This window comes from Chelon labrosus (assembly GCF_963514085.1).
Source record: "Chelon labrosus genome assembly, chromosome: 4".
Lineage (NCBI taxonomy): Eukaryota > Metazoa > Chordata > Actinopteri > Mugiliformes > Mugilidae > Chelon > Chelon labrosus.
The window spans coordinates 5,815,619-5,832,533 of NC_140340.1; the positions used below are offsets into that span (position 1 = coordinate 5,815,619).

A 16,915-nucleotide genomic window follows, 5' to 3' on the forward strand; every position below is an offset into this window, starting at 1 on the left:
ATGTGACCCATTAAAAGATAGAAAACAAATTTATTCTCATATTAATGCATTTCACCTATCAGACCGCCTTTAGCTTTGATTACAGCACACATTCTCTGTGGCATTGTTTCCATAAGCTTCTGCAATGTCACCAGATTTATTTCCATCCAGTGTTGCATTCATTTTTCACCAAGATCTTGTATTGATGATGGGAGAGTCTGACCACTGCACAAAGCCTTCTCCAGCACATCCCAGAGATTCTCAATGGGGTTAAGGTCTGGACTCTGTGGTGGCCAATCCATGTGTGAAAATGATGTCTCATGCTCCCTGAACCACTCTTTCACAATCTGAGCCCCATGAATCCTGGCATTGTCATCTTGGAATATGATCCATTGATGGAATAACCTGGTCATTCAGTATATTCAGGTAGTCAGCTGACCTCATTCTTTGGGCTCATAATGTTGCTGAACCTAGACCTGAGCAACTGCAGCAACCCCAGATCATAGCACTGCCCCCACAGGCTTGAACAGTAGACACTAGGCATGATGGGTGCATCACTTCATCTGCCTCTCTTCTTACCGTGACGGTTCTCCACTATCCTTCCAGTTTTTAATAATGCGTTGGACAGTTCTTAACCCAGTTTTAGTAGTTTCTACAATCTCCTTAGATGTTTTCTCTGCTTGATGCATGCCAATGATTTGACCCTTCTCAAACAGACTAACATCTTTTCCACGACCACAGGATGTGTCTTTAGACATGGTTGTTTAAGAAATGAGAAGCTACTCATTGCATCAGTTGGGGTTAAATAACTTGTTGCCAGCTGAAAGATAATCACCCATGCAGTAATTATCCAACAGGAGGCTCATATCTATATGTTTAGTTAAATCCAGGTCTGGTAGATTTTCTGTTTTGAAAGTTTTCACAGATGCTCTGGGTTCTTGTTGGCCGACACCGCCCTCTAGTGTTGGGCAGTGCTCATGACAATTAGACTTCGATAAACATTATTGATCCACAAGTGAAATTGCTTCGTCACAGTAGCTCAGCTGCACATAAAAAAACACACTCTTAAAAACCACAAGCAAAATAAAATATAAGTAAAATGGTATAAGCAAAATAAAATGTGCAGAATTAGCATATGAACAAATGAACAACCAGGTTGCTGTTAATGTGGACTCCCAGCTACTTATAGTGGTCGACTACTTCCACCTCCAGGCCCTGGTTGGTGATGGGCTCTGCTGGTGTCCTCTTCCTCCTGAAGGCAATGACCAGCTCCTTGGTCTTGTCCACATTCAGGTCGTAGGTGGTTTGCCTGGGACCACTCTGCAAAGTCTCCTGTACCCAACGTCCTGTCCATCTTTAATACACCCAACCACTTCAGAGTCATCAGAGAACTTCTGCAGGCGACAGGACCCAGAGCTGTACTGGAAATCAGAGGTGTAAAGAAGAGTGACCAGAAATGGAGACAGGACAGTCCCCTGTGGTGTCCCCCACATTACTGGCGACAGTATCGGACAGGGAGCCGCCCAGTCGCCAAAACTGGGGCCTGTCAGACAAGTAATCGGCGATACAGGAGGCAGTGGAGGAGCTGACACCCATCCTGAGCAGCTTCTCACTCATCAGAAAGAGCCGAATGGTGTTAAAGGCACTGGAGGAATCAAAGAACATGATCCTCACAGAGCCCTTCCCATGACAGCATCATCCACACCAACACGAGGCTGATATGCAACCTGAAGAGGGTCCAAGACAAGGGCCACCAGGGGTCTCAGCTGAGCCAGGACGAGTCTCTCGAGGACCTTCATGACATGTGACGTCAGCGCAACCTTTGGAAATCTTTGAGGCCAAATGGGACGGGCTTCTTTGGCACGCAGGATGTTTTCCACGGCTCAGGCATCCTTTCCAGCTTCAGACTCAGGCTGAACATGAAATGCACGATTCCAGTCAGTTGTGAAGCTTAAATCAACATCTGCTCATTTCCATGGGTGGAACCCACTGGCATGTTGATGTTTTTACTCTCATCGCTGGCTGTTGCTGTGAATCCCTGAAAACACAAGACCAGTAGCAACACTTGAGTCTCCCTGCAACACACTGGGCCTTTATTTGTTTGTCCTGCGGTCGTCTGGCCGTGTGACGCAGCCAGTCCCCAAGGCTCATCTTTAATTTGCACGGCTGACTCACGCTATGCATTTACACAAACGCGGCCTCTGTAGATGTCTTTCACGGCACGTCCGCACACTCGAATCCACGAATTGTGCCGACCCCAGGGTGCCGCTTGAAGTGTATGCCTCTGTTTTCTGTCTATGTTTTATTTTTGCCATAACAAGCGGTTTAAGAGCGGAGAGAGATGGATATATGAGGCCTGCTGGATGTCTCTCTGCCTGCACAAGTTTCCTTCTGCAATCCAAAGACTTATTATTATGACCAGGAGAAGTAAATAACATAAATCATCTTGTGACAATTCAGTGTTCTGCTGGGAAACTTCTGGACCTGGAATTCATTTATGTGGATGTTGCTTAGACATGTAGCACCCACCTAGACCAGACCAGGCACCCCCACCCCATAGCAATGACACTCCTTGATGGCAGCAGCCATCCCCAGCAGGATGCATGAAGAACAGCACAAGGTGTTGACCTGGCCTCCAAATTCACTAGATCCCAAACTGATCAAGTATCTGTGGGATGATCCACAGAGGACCCTCCCCTCAACCCACAGGACCCAAAGGCCTGTTTATTTAATGACAGGAAACAAATGATGTCCTCAAGAGTGCTGCGTTTCAGAGGAGGACTGATGAATCATCCATAACATTATGACATACCACTGACAGGTGAAGTGAATAACGCTGATTGTCACAGCACACGCTGGTGACAATCAGGCAGCGAGAGAACATTTTGGGCAAGATTTGAGTGTCCTCCTTCGGCAGGATGATAATGCACGCTGCAGGAATAGTTTGAAGACCAACAACGAGGTCAAGGTGTTGACTTGACCTCCTTATTCCCCGCATCTCACTTCAGTCCAAGTCAGATCCAAGGAGGCCACACCTTGCAGCGTCTTGGTGCCAGAGAACCAGAGCGCGCCTTCAGAGGACTGGAGGAGTCCGTGCCTCATCGTGTCAGGTTTTCAGTTTAAAGCTGTTGCGCATATTTTTTTATCTCTTCTCATGAAATGATTGTGACAGCGTCGTCACATCTAGCTCTGTGGAATCTGATCTGATGTTTAACTGTTCCTGTTCGTTTCCTGTTTTACTTTGTAAATCACTAACTCTCTATCATTTCTGGCGTCTCGCCGCCCCCATGTGGTTGCTGCCCCTGATTGTTTGCCCCGCCCCGATGTATCTCACCTGTTCCTCATTATTCCCTTTTGTATTTAGTCTCAGCGTTTCCTTCCTCCTTTGCCAAGCTGCTCATTGTTCCTCATGTCTGCGTCGTTGAGTAATTTCCTTGCGAGCTTGATAACGTTTTCCCTAGTTGATTAATTGGACTTTGACAACATCCGCCACCCGAGTCCTGAGTGGCGCGTTTGAGTCCTCCTCTAACCCAGTTCCTCGTTATAAATGTGATTTATTAAACTAATATAATATGTATAAATAATAACAAATATAGGAACGTGTCTGCAAATTATTCCAACTTTATAGGCAGCAGTGAAAGTAAATAAATAACACGTAAAAGGCATTATTTTTTCTCACAGACATTTTAATAACAGTAAATAAATAAATAAATTTTAAAAAATGACTCATATGCTGCAATAAAACAACTGATACCAGTGCTTTTTTTTTTTTTTTTTTTTGGAGGGGTGAAGCAGGCAAGATATATTTCTGTGTTATCACGATGGATGTGAGCGTAAAAAAATAAAAATAAATGAAATGTTCAGCTGCGCTATAGGTCTGCCGACAGTTACGAATCCTAACATGATTATTATTTTATTTATTATTTATTTTTTTTAACACACAGCTACACAAAAAGCCTTTTGTTATGACAGTTGTTTTGGACGATGTCAGCTTCCCGTCAACAGAAGTAACATCACGTCACGTTGAGGTGAACAAAATAAAATTATATAAAAAAAAACAAAAAACAGACAAAGACAGACACAAAACAGTTCAAAATAATCTGGCGCCTCGTTGCTAAAAACAAACGACGAGTTAAAAACCGCATTAGGAAACAATACAGTGGCAAAACGGCGCCACCTAGAGGCCATGGTATAAAATAACAGCATCGTCACTTCGGGATCCAGCGTTATAAAAACACGATCTCAGTGCTTCACCTCGTCTCCTTTCACGTCCGCTGCTCTCACAGTTTTCCTCTCTCTTCTCGGGCACGTCGGCTCATCCTCGCCCTCCCGTCGGCTCTGCGGCGACGGAAAATCAAAACACGCGCTTTGGTTCGTCCCGCTTTTTCTTTTAGGCAGCATGTAAACGCGCATGGAGACGCTCCTCTTCTGTAGAGGCTCGCTGAAGAAACCAGAGATGGCAGAAGACAAAAATAACACAAAAAATAAATAAATAAATATGCGAGGCTGCTTCCAGATCAACTGACGCCGGTTATGACTCAAAAGTTTCTCCCCTTCAGGTGTGATTTACCTCTCACGCGTGTGACACGAAGGGCTCTAACAAAAAACAAAAAACAAAAAGAACAACGACCCCAATGCCAGCAGCAGCCAAGCCTTTTGGCACGACCGCTCGGTCACAGAGCTCAGGTAAAACACACGAGAGGATTTTGAATGCGTTCTTCATGTGGCACTGGTGGGACGGGGTTACGCTCTGAGTCCGCGGGACCGCCACTTTCTGGAGAAGTGTCTCTTTGTCCTCTTCGTTCTCAGGCTCTCAGACGCCACTATTGCTTTTCCAAAACTCTACAGTCTATTTTTGGATAGTGCAAATTGAAGGTGAACACATGTACCTCGACCCACATCAGGATGACTAGAAAGTGACACAGACTGTCTGGATGCTACCTCTTGGGCTTCCCCCCCAAAGCTTGGAACAACTCGAGGATCTACCCCGCGTTAATCAGGGTTCTACAGTGATTTATACTACAGCTCGTTTTCTCCTGTTTTCACTCCAGAAGAGAGTCTAAACTTTGACATCAGGCTTCTGGATATAAGCGGATTTTTTTTTTTGCTCGCTGCAGAGCGGCACACTGACGGATAAAACATGCTGCTCTAGAGGCTGAAGCCTGACAAAAAACGTTTCAGGGTTTTTCGAGGGAGAAGGCAAACCAAAGTGTTTGTCTGAAATCTTATCTGATAGGACGCGGAGGAGGAAACTTCTTTGGCAACTCAAGAAGAGCAGAGGAACCTTCGAGGTGAAGACGAGAGAGAGAGAGAGAGAGAGGAAGGGGTTGGGGGGGTGGGGGCTAATTATGAGTCAAACACTGGAATCGGTTCTTGAAGTACAGGAGGCCGTTTTTCGTGTGCGTGGCGTCGGAGGTGGCCGTCGGGTAACGGAACTTGGCGTAAATCTTGTCGCTCTCCGATTGGCTCACCCAGGGAAGTTTGATTTTTGAGGCGTGGTTCACGATGACGTCATCGCAGGAGCCAACGTGGAGGGAGCCCAGGCCGTCGATGAAGAACTCTGAACAAGTTAAAAAAAACAACAAAAAAAACACATATAGTCAGATAATTTATCGTTACTCTTGTCGAAAGCCTCCAAAGACGTCAGAAACTAATAAAGAAATTATGCACAAAATATTTTCAGGCAATAAAAATATGGAATAAAGCTACAAGCTACAAACTGAAGCTGAACATTTAGTCCAGTTGGAGGAACACACTGACTCAACGAGGTCGCCGTGTGCCGATAGGAACATTTCACAGTACCGTTTATAAAATGACCTCGGCACATGATGCTATCTCGGTAAATGAGATAGAAATCTTCATAATAGTTTATTTTTCTCAGAGCAGTGACACGTCTACACACAAACACGTGTGTCTCGCTCGAGGACACTTTGGCACGTGAGATGTAGGAGGTTATTTATCTCTCGTCACCTGTTGCACACGCCGATCAGGCCATAACATTATGACCAGCTTCCTTATATTGCGTAGGTCTCCGTTGTGGTGACTCATCAGAGAATGGACATGAGACTTCTGAGGGTGTCCTGTGGTGTCTGGGAACAGGATGTTGTTAGTGGGGGGGGGGGGGCTTTGAGGGGAGGGGCCTCTGTGGATCATCCCACAGATACTTGATCAGTTTGGGATCTAGTGAATTTGGAGGCCAGGTCAACACCTTGTGCTGTTCTTCATGTTTTATTATTTTAGTTGTTCCTAAAGTGTTTTTGTGTGTGTGTCTGTGTCAGGCTGCATCCTGCTGGGGATGGCTGCTGCCATCAAGGAGTGTCATTGCTATGGGGTGGGGGTGCCTGGTCTGGTCCAGGTGGGTGCTACATGTCTAAGGGCGTATTCACACCAGGAAGGTCCGTTAGTTCACTTGCTTTGGTCCGGACCAATTTTTTTTTTCTTTTTTTTTTTTTAATGCGGTTCGCTTTCACACTGTGATTAATTGCAACCGGACCAGAATTTATAAACAAAAACACATGTGCTAAGGTCGTTCAGCCATTGGCTGGTAAACGTATAGGCGGGGTAAAGAAGGAAGCCAAATGTCCCACGTAAATAGGCTACAATGGAGACTTTGCGTACTGTAGGTCTACTTGTTATTATGCTAGCAATATGGTTTATAAACTGAGCGCTGGAATCCCCTCTCTCTCATTTGTTTACTAAAAATCTTATATACTTCTGCATTTTTATGTGTTTTCTCCAGCATTTGAGATATCTGGACATCTGCCCAGATATCTAGGAGGCAGCGTGTCTCCTCAGAGCTCGGTTAAGCCACGGCTCATCTCTACCTAACCTACCTGCGTTTGTTTGCTTCACGTGTCTCTCTCTGTTGTGTGTGTCACTGGGCTATCCTACATTTCCCATAACTAGTGCAGTACCCGTCGGAAGTATATTCCTATAGTGGGAGCTGAAGAAGATTTTTCAGTTGTGACCATTGTCGTGACCCATGTCTCCTCCCCACAAAGACACCTACCCAGTTTCAAATCAGCGTGCCACAGACAGACAGACAGACACAAACTCACCAAATAAGTTAAAAGAAATTCTTCATTTATAGATAGATGATCAAATCACTCATGTTTTGTCTGTAAACTGTAAAATAACGTTGAGTCTCCGTTGCCATGGTTACCATCTAGCGTTTGAGCCAGCGCAATAATTTAGAACTGTCATCAGGCAACTGGAAATATTAGAGCGGAGAAAATCTATTTTACCGATATATTTTACATTTCTTATCCAAACAACGTCAAACTTAGCAGTGCACATCTTCGTGCCCGTAGCGAGACACCTGCCCAGTTTCAAATCAATCGGGCCAACGGTTCGCGACATATGCGTGCCACAGACAGACAGACACACACACAGACGCTTCTTGATAGATGCGCGAAAACTACGGGAGCTCGTCAAATCCAAAAAGGTAGATTTTTGCAACTTGGGTCGGATCGAGGTCGGGCTGCTTTCACACCATAAAGGAACCGCACCAGGGTTCGGTAGGAACCGCTCCGAGACCACCTCCTCAGCTGGGTCTCGGTCCGCTTGTTTGGTCCGCACCAGAGTTCGAGTGATTGTATTCACACCAGTCAAAAAGGTCCGAACCAAGCAAGGAAACGAACTTGAGTTCGTTTTAATCGAACTAAACAAGGCAGGTGTGAATACACCCTAAGTAACATCCACACCAATGAATGCCAGGTCCAAAAGTTTCCCAGCAGAACACTGAATTGTCACAAGATGGTCGATGTCATTTACATAATGTTGTGGCTGATCGGTGTTCATAATGATTATAAATGGCTTGAGCTCCTCAGTCTTACCACCCCTTAATTTGAAAACAGTTCCGTCTGAGCCTTTTACTCACCCAGGTGAGCTACCCTGGCGAGGCGCGGGTCAAAGCCGACCTGCTGGACTTTGTCGGTGCGAGCCAAGAAGAAGTTGATGACGCCGTCTGTCACGACGCAGTTGGGGAAGCCTTGGATGACGTGATGAAATCCTCTCCTCATGTGCAAACAGTCGCCGTCCTCCTCCCCCGACTCGATGGAGATGGTCTGTCTGTAGGTGGCAGTGTAACCTGTGGCCTCCCGCACCGCTCCGCCCACCTGGACGCACACACACACACACACACACACAAAAATCAGACGTCTCGACAGTAACCGCTGCTACTGGCGAAGAGCGGCTGTTAAATCCCCTGCTGCTCACCAGATCCAGAGTAGTCCTTTCTAAAACATCCACGAGCTTCTCCAGCTTCGTGTTGGATGTGAAGATGAAGTCGTCGTCCACCCACAGCACGTACTTCGTGGTCACCTGGGAGACGGCCAGGTTTCTTCCAGCGAACCAACCCTACGGCACAAGACGTTTGAGATTCAGAGATCACAGCAGCGAGGGGGTGAGAAAAAAAACAGACTTCACTTTGTGTTCCTACCTTTCCAAACGGCATGATGTAATGTTCGATGTAAGGCCCGGAGATGGTTTTGGGATTTTCGCTGTCATCTGCGATCACTATGGTGACGGTAGGATAGTATGTCCTGATGCTGTCGATAAGATCCTGAAGCTTATCATAACGCAGGAAAGTCTTCGTGGCGATGGTCACCAGGGCGCTGACATTGTACTCTGCAGACGACACACAGAAGGTGTTTTTAGCGCACCAACGTTCATCAAACAGCAGGCGATGTTTGGTTGCTGTCAATGTGCCGGTGCCATACCTCCTTTGGATCCGGTGTTGTACAGTTTAGGCGTTACACCGTGACGAATCTTGATGCTGAAGACGGCTTGATGCCCCTCGGTCTCAACCTGCACTGAAAGACACAACCATAAACTAGATTAGTGTAACAAGGTCAGATCATAGAGTGTATGAACTGCTCCTCTGAAGTGAAGCTAAAGCGAGTAGAGCTCCCCCTGGTGGCTGGCTGCAGTATAGGTCATAAGCTCCACCCCCTCCATGTTAGTGGGCGGGACTTGGGCCAAATTAAAACACTAAAATACACGTCAAATTCATTTTTTTCAAGGATGGTTTCTGTCATTTCAGGTAGTTAATATAATGTTGATGAATGTTCAAGTGTCAGTTTTTTTGATAGTTATTTGACGCTATAGAAACAGGACGTGACATCATGATGACTACAAGTTGCCATGCCAACTGCTCAGCAAAGCCGTCCTGAGAAACCATGAGAGTTGGAAGAAAAAATAATACATGTACATCAGACGTTGCGCTAGACTTTTTCGTTGTCTGTAATTTTGACAGAAAGGGTCATAAAAATCCAGTCATAATCTATTTTTACCCGTCACTTTAATTTTTTTAAATGATAATAATGCAATTCAATAGCATTTAATTTTCATTAAAATTCCATTAACTTTAAGTGCTTTTTCAGTATTGACTTTAAATGTTAGGAAAAAAAACAAAACAGTTTGGACTGAAGACACGTCTTGTCCGTACTCGGACCGGGACTGCTAGCGCTAACAGCTTAGACGGCACCGTAGGGTTGAAGTGCTTCGGTGGTATGCAAACTCTTTTATTTTGCACAATTTGCACAAAAACTCATCAGTCCTAGCAACGTGCTTTCATCCAATTCCTCCATTTTGGTAGCCGCTAGCCACATAGACATATACTGTATATGGTTAGCCGAACTCTGAAGTGTGCATCAGTATAATCGGTGTACCAGGAAATCGTGCACTGATAAAAGTTCCGAGATGCAGGGCCGTTTACATGAGGTACATGAGGTGGAACGGAATTAGTTACCCTGGTCCTGGTGCAAGCCAAAGCAGAAACAGTAAGAGTATAAAAATAGAATAAAATTAGCTAACTGAGTATAAAAAAAAAAGGCAAGTAAGTAAAATAAATAAACCACAGAAACATTTTGCACTGAATGCAGTCGTTTTGCACAGACTCCAGTAGTGCACAATTGTCACTTTCCATATTTATATTACTTACTTGCCTATTTTTTATACTCAGTTAGCTAATTTTATTCTATTTTTATACTCGTTTACTGTTTCTGCTTTGGCTTGCACCGGGACCAGGGTAACTAATTTCGTTCCACCTCATGTACCAACATGCGTGTAATGACAATAAAACTCCTTGAATCCATCTAAGGGTTAGGAAGGGCCCCCACGAAGCTAGAAACGGCCCTGACAATAAAAATAATAATATGAATATGAATAAATGGGTCTGGAGTCAGTCAGTTATGACCATGGCAGGACAGACTGTCCATTCACATGAGACATATTCATTTTTTATTAGCCAACTTTCATGACACAAACACCAAAGCTGAGTTTATAACGAACAAATCCTAGCCAACTAGCTAACATTTATCCAGGACTAGGTAGTTGGCTAGCAGGACAAATAAACCAACTTGCTAAATGGCGTTTCACCTCCACCTATCCAGCTCACAACAAATGAATTACCTTTATCTTTTGACTGTTTTTCTTCCTCCGTTTTCTTTTTCTTCCATTTTCCGTGAAACTGAGATAACTTCTTTTTTATCGCATTACTGTATTTGTTTTGTTTAATATTCTCGCTAACGGTTATGATGGGTAGCTGTCAATCATGCCCATCACACCTGTCGGCGGCCCGCTACGTCACTCACTTTGCCACAGTGCGGTCCAACGAATGTGACGCAACATTGCCACAAAAACACCAACCACAGCTTATCATTGCAGTTTATTTTATTTATATCCTGACCTATGTTTATTTTGAAGCATATAAAGGATGTAACAAACACAGAGATAGCTACAGATAAAGACAGGACATTTTAATTCTCAGATGAGGACGAGCATGCAGCTTGGGGGCCCTAAGCATTCGCCTAGTTCACCTATAGCAAGAAACGGCTCTGCCGCGATGTTTGGAATGCAAACTGCGAGTAGAGACAAGAGCCAATTAATAACGTCACCCGCCACCAAGTGGTCAGGGGTGTGAATTGCAATCTGTCAAATTGACAGATGGCCTTCAGATTTTCCTGTCACAGTTTTAAAAAAACGGTCAATATTCGGTTAACGCAACCCCTGATGTACGTGTATGTATCTCCGGGAAAGTAGCATTGGTTTGGCCGATGCAATGAAGTGCGGGATGCAATGTCTATATTTATATAGAGTCTACAGGTCAGACAGTCGAGGCGTCAGTGGACCGAATATTGTTTTACTGGGCAAGAGTTGGTCCTCGGCCCGCCTTTAGGATTTCTTGTTGTAATAATCGTCTTTGGAATTAAAAACGAGAAGCTCTTAGACCAGATTCTCTATCTAGCTCTTCGCTAAGAGAGGTAGCAAGGCTGTACATATCTTTTAAGAAAAGAAAAAAAACTGTCATGTAAGTAAGAAGATCACTGCACAGTTCATACACCTGCCGTCAGTTAGCTTAGCTTAGCATAAAGAGTGGAAACAGGAGGGAAAACGGCTAGCCTGGCCAGGAAGTAAGAAACTACTACACACTGTCCACAGTCAGCGACATCCTCACTGGCTGACTGTCAGAGAAGGCCGACAGACGATTTGCGTTGTCGAGGTCTTACCTGTGTCCGCCGTGCTGGGATGAAACAGCGTGTTTGTGTAGGTGACAAACTGCAGCTGACGGTTCAGGTTGGGCAGCTGGCTGCTGGACAGAGTCATGTGCATCTCGCCGTCGCCTTTAATTTTCACCGCCTCCACCTCCGCGGCCACGTTCAACGTTCCCAGCGTGGCAGTGATGTTTATCTGCGGCGAGGTGGAAAGAGAATCAGGTGGTTGTACCAAACTACGTCAAGGCACAGGCAGACATGCTGAAGTACTCACCGAGTAATGTTCTCTGGGAAGGTCGTGGAAGGCCAGTCCTGGGAACATTCAGTAATTGACAGATTTAATTGCTGCAGATGTTGACTGAGTAACATTTGATGCACTTCCTGTTTAGATGTATTGGATAAGTGCTTTCTAACGGGTAAACACTTTTTCCATCTACAACAGATGTATGATAAAAGCCCGCTCATGGCTGAGATGACTCACAGATTTTTCTTGTAACTAGATTTCAGCTTACTTAGTGGCTACAATTAAATTTATGAAATAAATGACCAGTAATTGATTATACTACGGATAAGTCTGCACTGGATAGAAGATTAGCTGTTAGTAACCGTCTGTGTTTGCTTGCTGTTCAAAATGGATGAACCACTATTAAAATAGAAACTAAAAGGACACAGAGCTTTTCAGTGAGTGTCTGGCAACACAGTGTTGTTAGTCGGGGTCGTTTGAGGGGAGATCAGTTTGGGATCTAGTGAATTTGGAGTCCAGGTCAACACCTTGAGCTGTTTTTCCATTTTTTTTTTGAGTTGTTCCTAAAGTGTTTATGTGTCTGTGTCAGGCTGCATCCTGCTGGGGATGGCTGCTGCCATCAAGGAGTGTCATTGCTATGGGGTGGTGGTGCCTGGTCTGGTCTAGGTGGGTGCTACATGTCTGAGTAACATCCACATGAATGAATGCCAGGTCCAAAAGTTTCCCAGCAGAACACTGAATCATCATAAGATGGTCAATGTTATTTATTTCTCCTGTCAGTGGACATAAACCCACTTCCTGTGTGTCATACCTGGGATGATGATTGTTTTCAGGGGTCGTACCTCCACCCCCTGCGTTGGATACTGTAAGGGATTGTTCGCCTCTGCAATCATGAGTACGTCTGCAGGCGTCTTTGACCTGAGGGGGAAACAGTTTGCACACGATGAACGTAAATGGACAGTGCTTGTATAAAGCGCTATAAAAAAGCTCTTATTGCAAAACTATTCCCTGTTACTGGTGCTGATGGAGACCGTATGAGGAGAAAAGGCCATGAGTGTTGTAAGCTGGCTTTGTGATCACATTGTTTTCCTTCCTTAAAAGAAAAACACATGACATGACATGTTTTTACTGCGGCTCCGCTTACCTCTTCTGAAAACTCCTGTACTCTTTGGCCCGTCTCCTCTTCATTTCCTCCAGCTGGGAGGCCTCAAAGGCAGTGTGCAGTGGATGAGCCGACACCCGCGGGAATAAGAGTTGCGCGAATGGCAGGTTAACTCCTCCACTTTCGCCCTCACATACGCACCGATTGCGCGCCAGCAAGCTGGACATACGATCACATCGCATGTCGTCAAGTTTGAGCTCTGGTCTGCAGAATTACCAACAAAATACCAGAATAGTAAAAAAAACAACTCTTACCTTGCCACATTATCCCTCACATGAAAGGGGATCGTGCTCAGTCTGTGGTCTGCCTCTACAAACTTCTCCTCCAGTTGCCTCTCTACTAAAGACCCCGGCCGCTGCCACACGTCCACTGTGCTGTAGGCCCGGGTGGGCCACGAGTGGAGGAGAGCCAGCACCAGCACCACAGACACCAGGATGGCGAGCAACACCGTCTTCCTCAGGGACCGCATCCTAAAAACCTGTCAAGACACCAAGCGTGTTAAATGACACGACTCCAGTGAAAGTTTTGAGGTAAAATCAAGTGTGAGTATAAAAATCCTGCGTGTCGTATCAACTTGGTGAACAGAAGCAAACAGAAGAGATAAAACTTTCTCCCATATTAGCCCTGGCTGAACTTTACACCGACTTCTTCCACAGAACAGTAAACATCGCCTCATAACAATAAATGGATGCATTGTACAAGACAGGCTTGAAAAAAAAAGGAGAATCCACCTTTCTAACTCTCATCAGAGCTGGGAAGGATGTTTTAAGTGCTTTGTGGTTCCGTTTTGTTCACAATTGTGCCGCGGCGGTAACGATTCATTGTGTTCTGCGTTGCTTCGTAATAATGTTCTGTCCCCTGAAACAAATAAATAGCAATCAGCATTTCACAAAGTTCCTGTACTTCCTGTGCGTGCAACTAAAGGTAGCGCTCTGCCAGCTTTTCTCTCACATATGTAGGACTCATTATGGTTTAAAAAAAAAAGAAAGAAAAAGAAACCACAATGAAATTACTTAGAAAGTTCTTCAGATAGTTCCAATTCCTCAAATACCATCTATCACCACCTGGAACGTACACAGCACCTAAGCCTTCTGAAAGCCTCGGAGACGGATGAAACGAGACGCAGGCAAAACAAAAGCAGCCCGAGCATTTGGCACTGCTGGGTTAGCAGAACGAAGCTAACTCTGTGCAGTTTATCTCAGCATTTCAACAGTTACAGAAGCAACGGAATTTAACACCTGGAAGTCGTTTTCTCCTCCTTTCCGTTGCTAGTCCTTCACCTCCCGTTTTTCCTTCAGTTCTCTCGTCTTTTCTTCATCACACAAAGCAGATGTTTTGCTTATCAGAAACTTGCCAGTACAACAATGAGCTCCTTTTTCCGCCCAGCTGCGGCGGACTGTTCCCGACTGTCTCTGCGTGGATGTGTGGTGGGTGTTTCTTTCTCGGATTTTGTGAACTGAAAGCAGCCTGTCCTTGTCTCTCGCTGAATCCACAGCGCAGAGCTGCACCGCACAGAGCTGAGGTCTCTGATAACCACTTAGCAGATGAACTTCATTTCCTGCATGCATTTTTAAAATTACTTATCAGGAGATATACCTCGCAGCCTCTATCCAGTCATTGAAAGCTCGACCTCTCCGGGCACCTGCATCTCCAGAAACCGTGCAGACAGTCACAGAAACGGGCGAGAGTCTTCCCCATCTGGAAGCGAGAGGAACATTTATCGAGCGTCAGTTGTGAAACACAAGAAATGTAGATTGCTAAATAAATTCCGGGATACACTGCACAGTAAACACACACTGCATCAATCGAGCACCACGACATAAAAACACAGCCGAGTGTCCATATGGTGCTTCAGCTGCTTGCTTAGTTTTACAGCTCCCACGGGAAATCCTGTAAGGTTTTGGGGGTGGGTGAGTTACCAATTTAGCTTTATTGTGGCAGGCAGTAAAAAAAAAAAAAAAAAAAAAAAAAATCAATAAAAGGGAAGGATGGATAGGCTCAATAATAAGCAGCCAATCAGTTGTTTTAGATCTTTGCACTTAAGGATCTCTCAGAGGAAATGACGACTCCTTTTAAAAGGACTAATGAACAGTAATACTTGGCGTGTACGGTGGATTTACCGGAAACATTTGTGTGGTTGCAGAAAGAGTGGTTACTGGCTGTAAGCTAGTGAACTTTTAAGATAATTGATGCCACTAATAACAATTATGTTTAATGAAGGAAGAGTTCACGCCTGCAAAGGTTTATCAACCAACTACACGATTATCCAGATCAGCATCTCTCCTTAAAATAAAATGTATATCACAGTAAACTAACAATCTTTATTAGCTATAAAAACACAGAAAGCATTTAAGAGGGTCTGATATAAACACAAGTTACACCATATTGTATTTTCAGCACCTCAATCAACATATTTCCAGGATAAGGGTCATTTCTCAATAGTACGATCTTAAAAATAACAACTGTAAACAAGTTAATAAAAAAAAAACACAGTGATAAAAACAGATTTCTCATTCAGCTTGTTTGCATTAAGTGTGATCTGTGTCCTGTTAATTGAAGCCCTGAGCCCTTGCATGCTAATAGCTGGCCCAGCCCTGCGTGTGGGTTTGAATTTTCCATTTTGAATCATAATTAGCAGCGACAGTGAAACAACCCTCCTCCACAACCGGAGCGGTTACAGGCTTACATCTAAGCCTGCATAGCTGCTTCTGATTAACCTAAAAATCCAGCCTGTGTTGAGGGGACATGCTACAGACATACACTCCGAGGGTCCCTCCCAAAGAGAAGCAGTGCCTCCGGTAGGGTATAGCCTCAGATTGCTGGTTTATTAGCCTCCATCTGCACCTCCTCCTCCTTCTCTTCCTCTAAATTCTCCCAAACAGCATTAAATACAACAAAAGAAATGTGGGAACAGTGCTATGATTTGTCCCTGCAATCCGGAGAAAGGAGCAGGAATGCCTTGCCTACTGCAGGCCTATATTAGCCTGCCTTAACGCGAATAAGGCTGGAGGAAAGGAAAAAGGAAAAAGAAAATGAAAAAGAAAGAAAGCATGCATTCAAAAGATTGATTGTCTTTCGATTACATGCCTGGTCCGCTGACAGACATCTTTTTTTGCATTTCGGCATTTTATCGAGAATTGTGGCTTCAGTAAATAAAAAGAGCACACCAACCTTTCTTTTATCCTCGTGTATTGTCCATTAAAGCAGCTGTTAACTGTTAAATGTCCACCTTAGCTGGAAATGCCGACAAAAAACACGCACTAACATAGGAATGGGCCTTTTTTCTGTTTTTTTTTTATTTTTTTTTCTTCCCCCAAATGGTTTTACAAGAAAATAATCATACGAAGGCTCACCTCAGTTAAGACGCCCCGCTGTAGGCTGGTTGCTTCTCCTCCCTCCCGCACACGGACGGAGCTCGCCCCTCTTATTATTAATGAGCGTATTCCTCGGCGGTCACTCTTCGCAAATGCGATTAGATGGAGGAGAAAAAAAAAAAAAAAAAACACGGAGCAGGGGAAAAGAAAGGAGGCGGCCGCAACACTGCAGGCTGTGGACGGATCGCTCCCCCTGCAGCAACAGCGGCTGCAGCGCAGCGGAGAGAGCGCACACCGCACCTCCAGTCCGAGACTCAGCAGCGGTCAGAGGAGCAGGAGCAGGAGCAGGAGCAGGAGCAGCATCACCCTCCTCCTCCTCCTCATCCTCATCCTCCTCCTCCTCTCCAGCATTTCATTTCATCTGTGTTCATAATTCCTTTAAATTTTTTTGCTCGAGTTTCAAAGACCTGCTCTGTGCGTGGGCGCCTTGTGCACATATACGCGTGTTTAGTGTGGGGATGTAACAGAAGAGAGGGGTGATGATGTCCGCTCTCCACGTTGTCTTATTTATTGCACACACAGTTTTGGGACACAACCTACCGATGTGTGCTTGTTTGGCACCAACTGAATGATTTTTTTGCGGTTACACAAGCACAAGTACAAGTGAGAACATGTGCCGCATGATCATAATTAGTCTAAACAACTGGCTCGTGACGCGCCG

General features: G+C 44.9%; 1 protein-coding gene across 1 annotated transcript; it reads right to left on the reverse strand.

The window, feature by feature from the left end:
- Nucleotides 1-3,656: 3,656 nt before the first annotated feature.
- On the reverse strand, nucleotides 3,657-16,432 carry b4galnt1b (beta-1,4-N-acetyl-galactosaminyl transferase 1b). Its single transcript, XM_084542235.1, has 13 exons — nucleotides 16,234-16,432; nucleotides 14,477-14,578; nucleotides 13,612-13,738; nucleotides 13,135-13,358; nucleotides 12,863-13,039; nucleotides 12,530-12,636; nucleotides 11,749-11,786; nucleotides 11,490-11,670; nucleotides 8,700-8,792; nucleotides 8,420-8,607; nucleotides 8,197-8,337; nucleotides 7,859-8,096; nucleotides 3,657-5,539 (listed from the first exon to the last, which is right to left on the reverse strand). The coding sequence occupies exons 3-13, from the start codon at nucleotides 13,624-13,626 to the stop codon at nucleotides 5,322-5,324; spliced, it is 1,620 nt and encodes a 539-aa protein (XP_084398361.1). The 5' UTR covers nucleotides 13,627-13,738; nucleotides 14,477-14,578; nucleotides 16,234-16,432; the 3' UTR covers nucleotides 3,657-5,321.
- Between the last annotated feature and the right edge of the window lie 483 nt (nucleotides 16,433-16,915).

Excerpts from the sequence above, each read along its gene's own strand:
- b4galnt1b (XM_084542235.1), bottom strand. Across the intron at positions 11,671-11,748 it reads TTCCCAGAGAACATTACTCG|ATAAACATCACTGCCACGCT; the intron begins GTGAGTACTTCA and ends ACCTCGCCGCAG. Across the intron at positions 8,097-8,196 it reads AAAGGACTACTCTGGATCTG|GTGGGCGGAGCGGTGCGGGA; the intron begins GTGAGCAGCAGG and ends GTGTGCGTCCAG.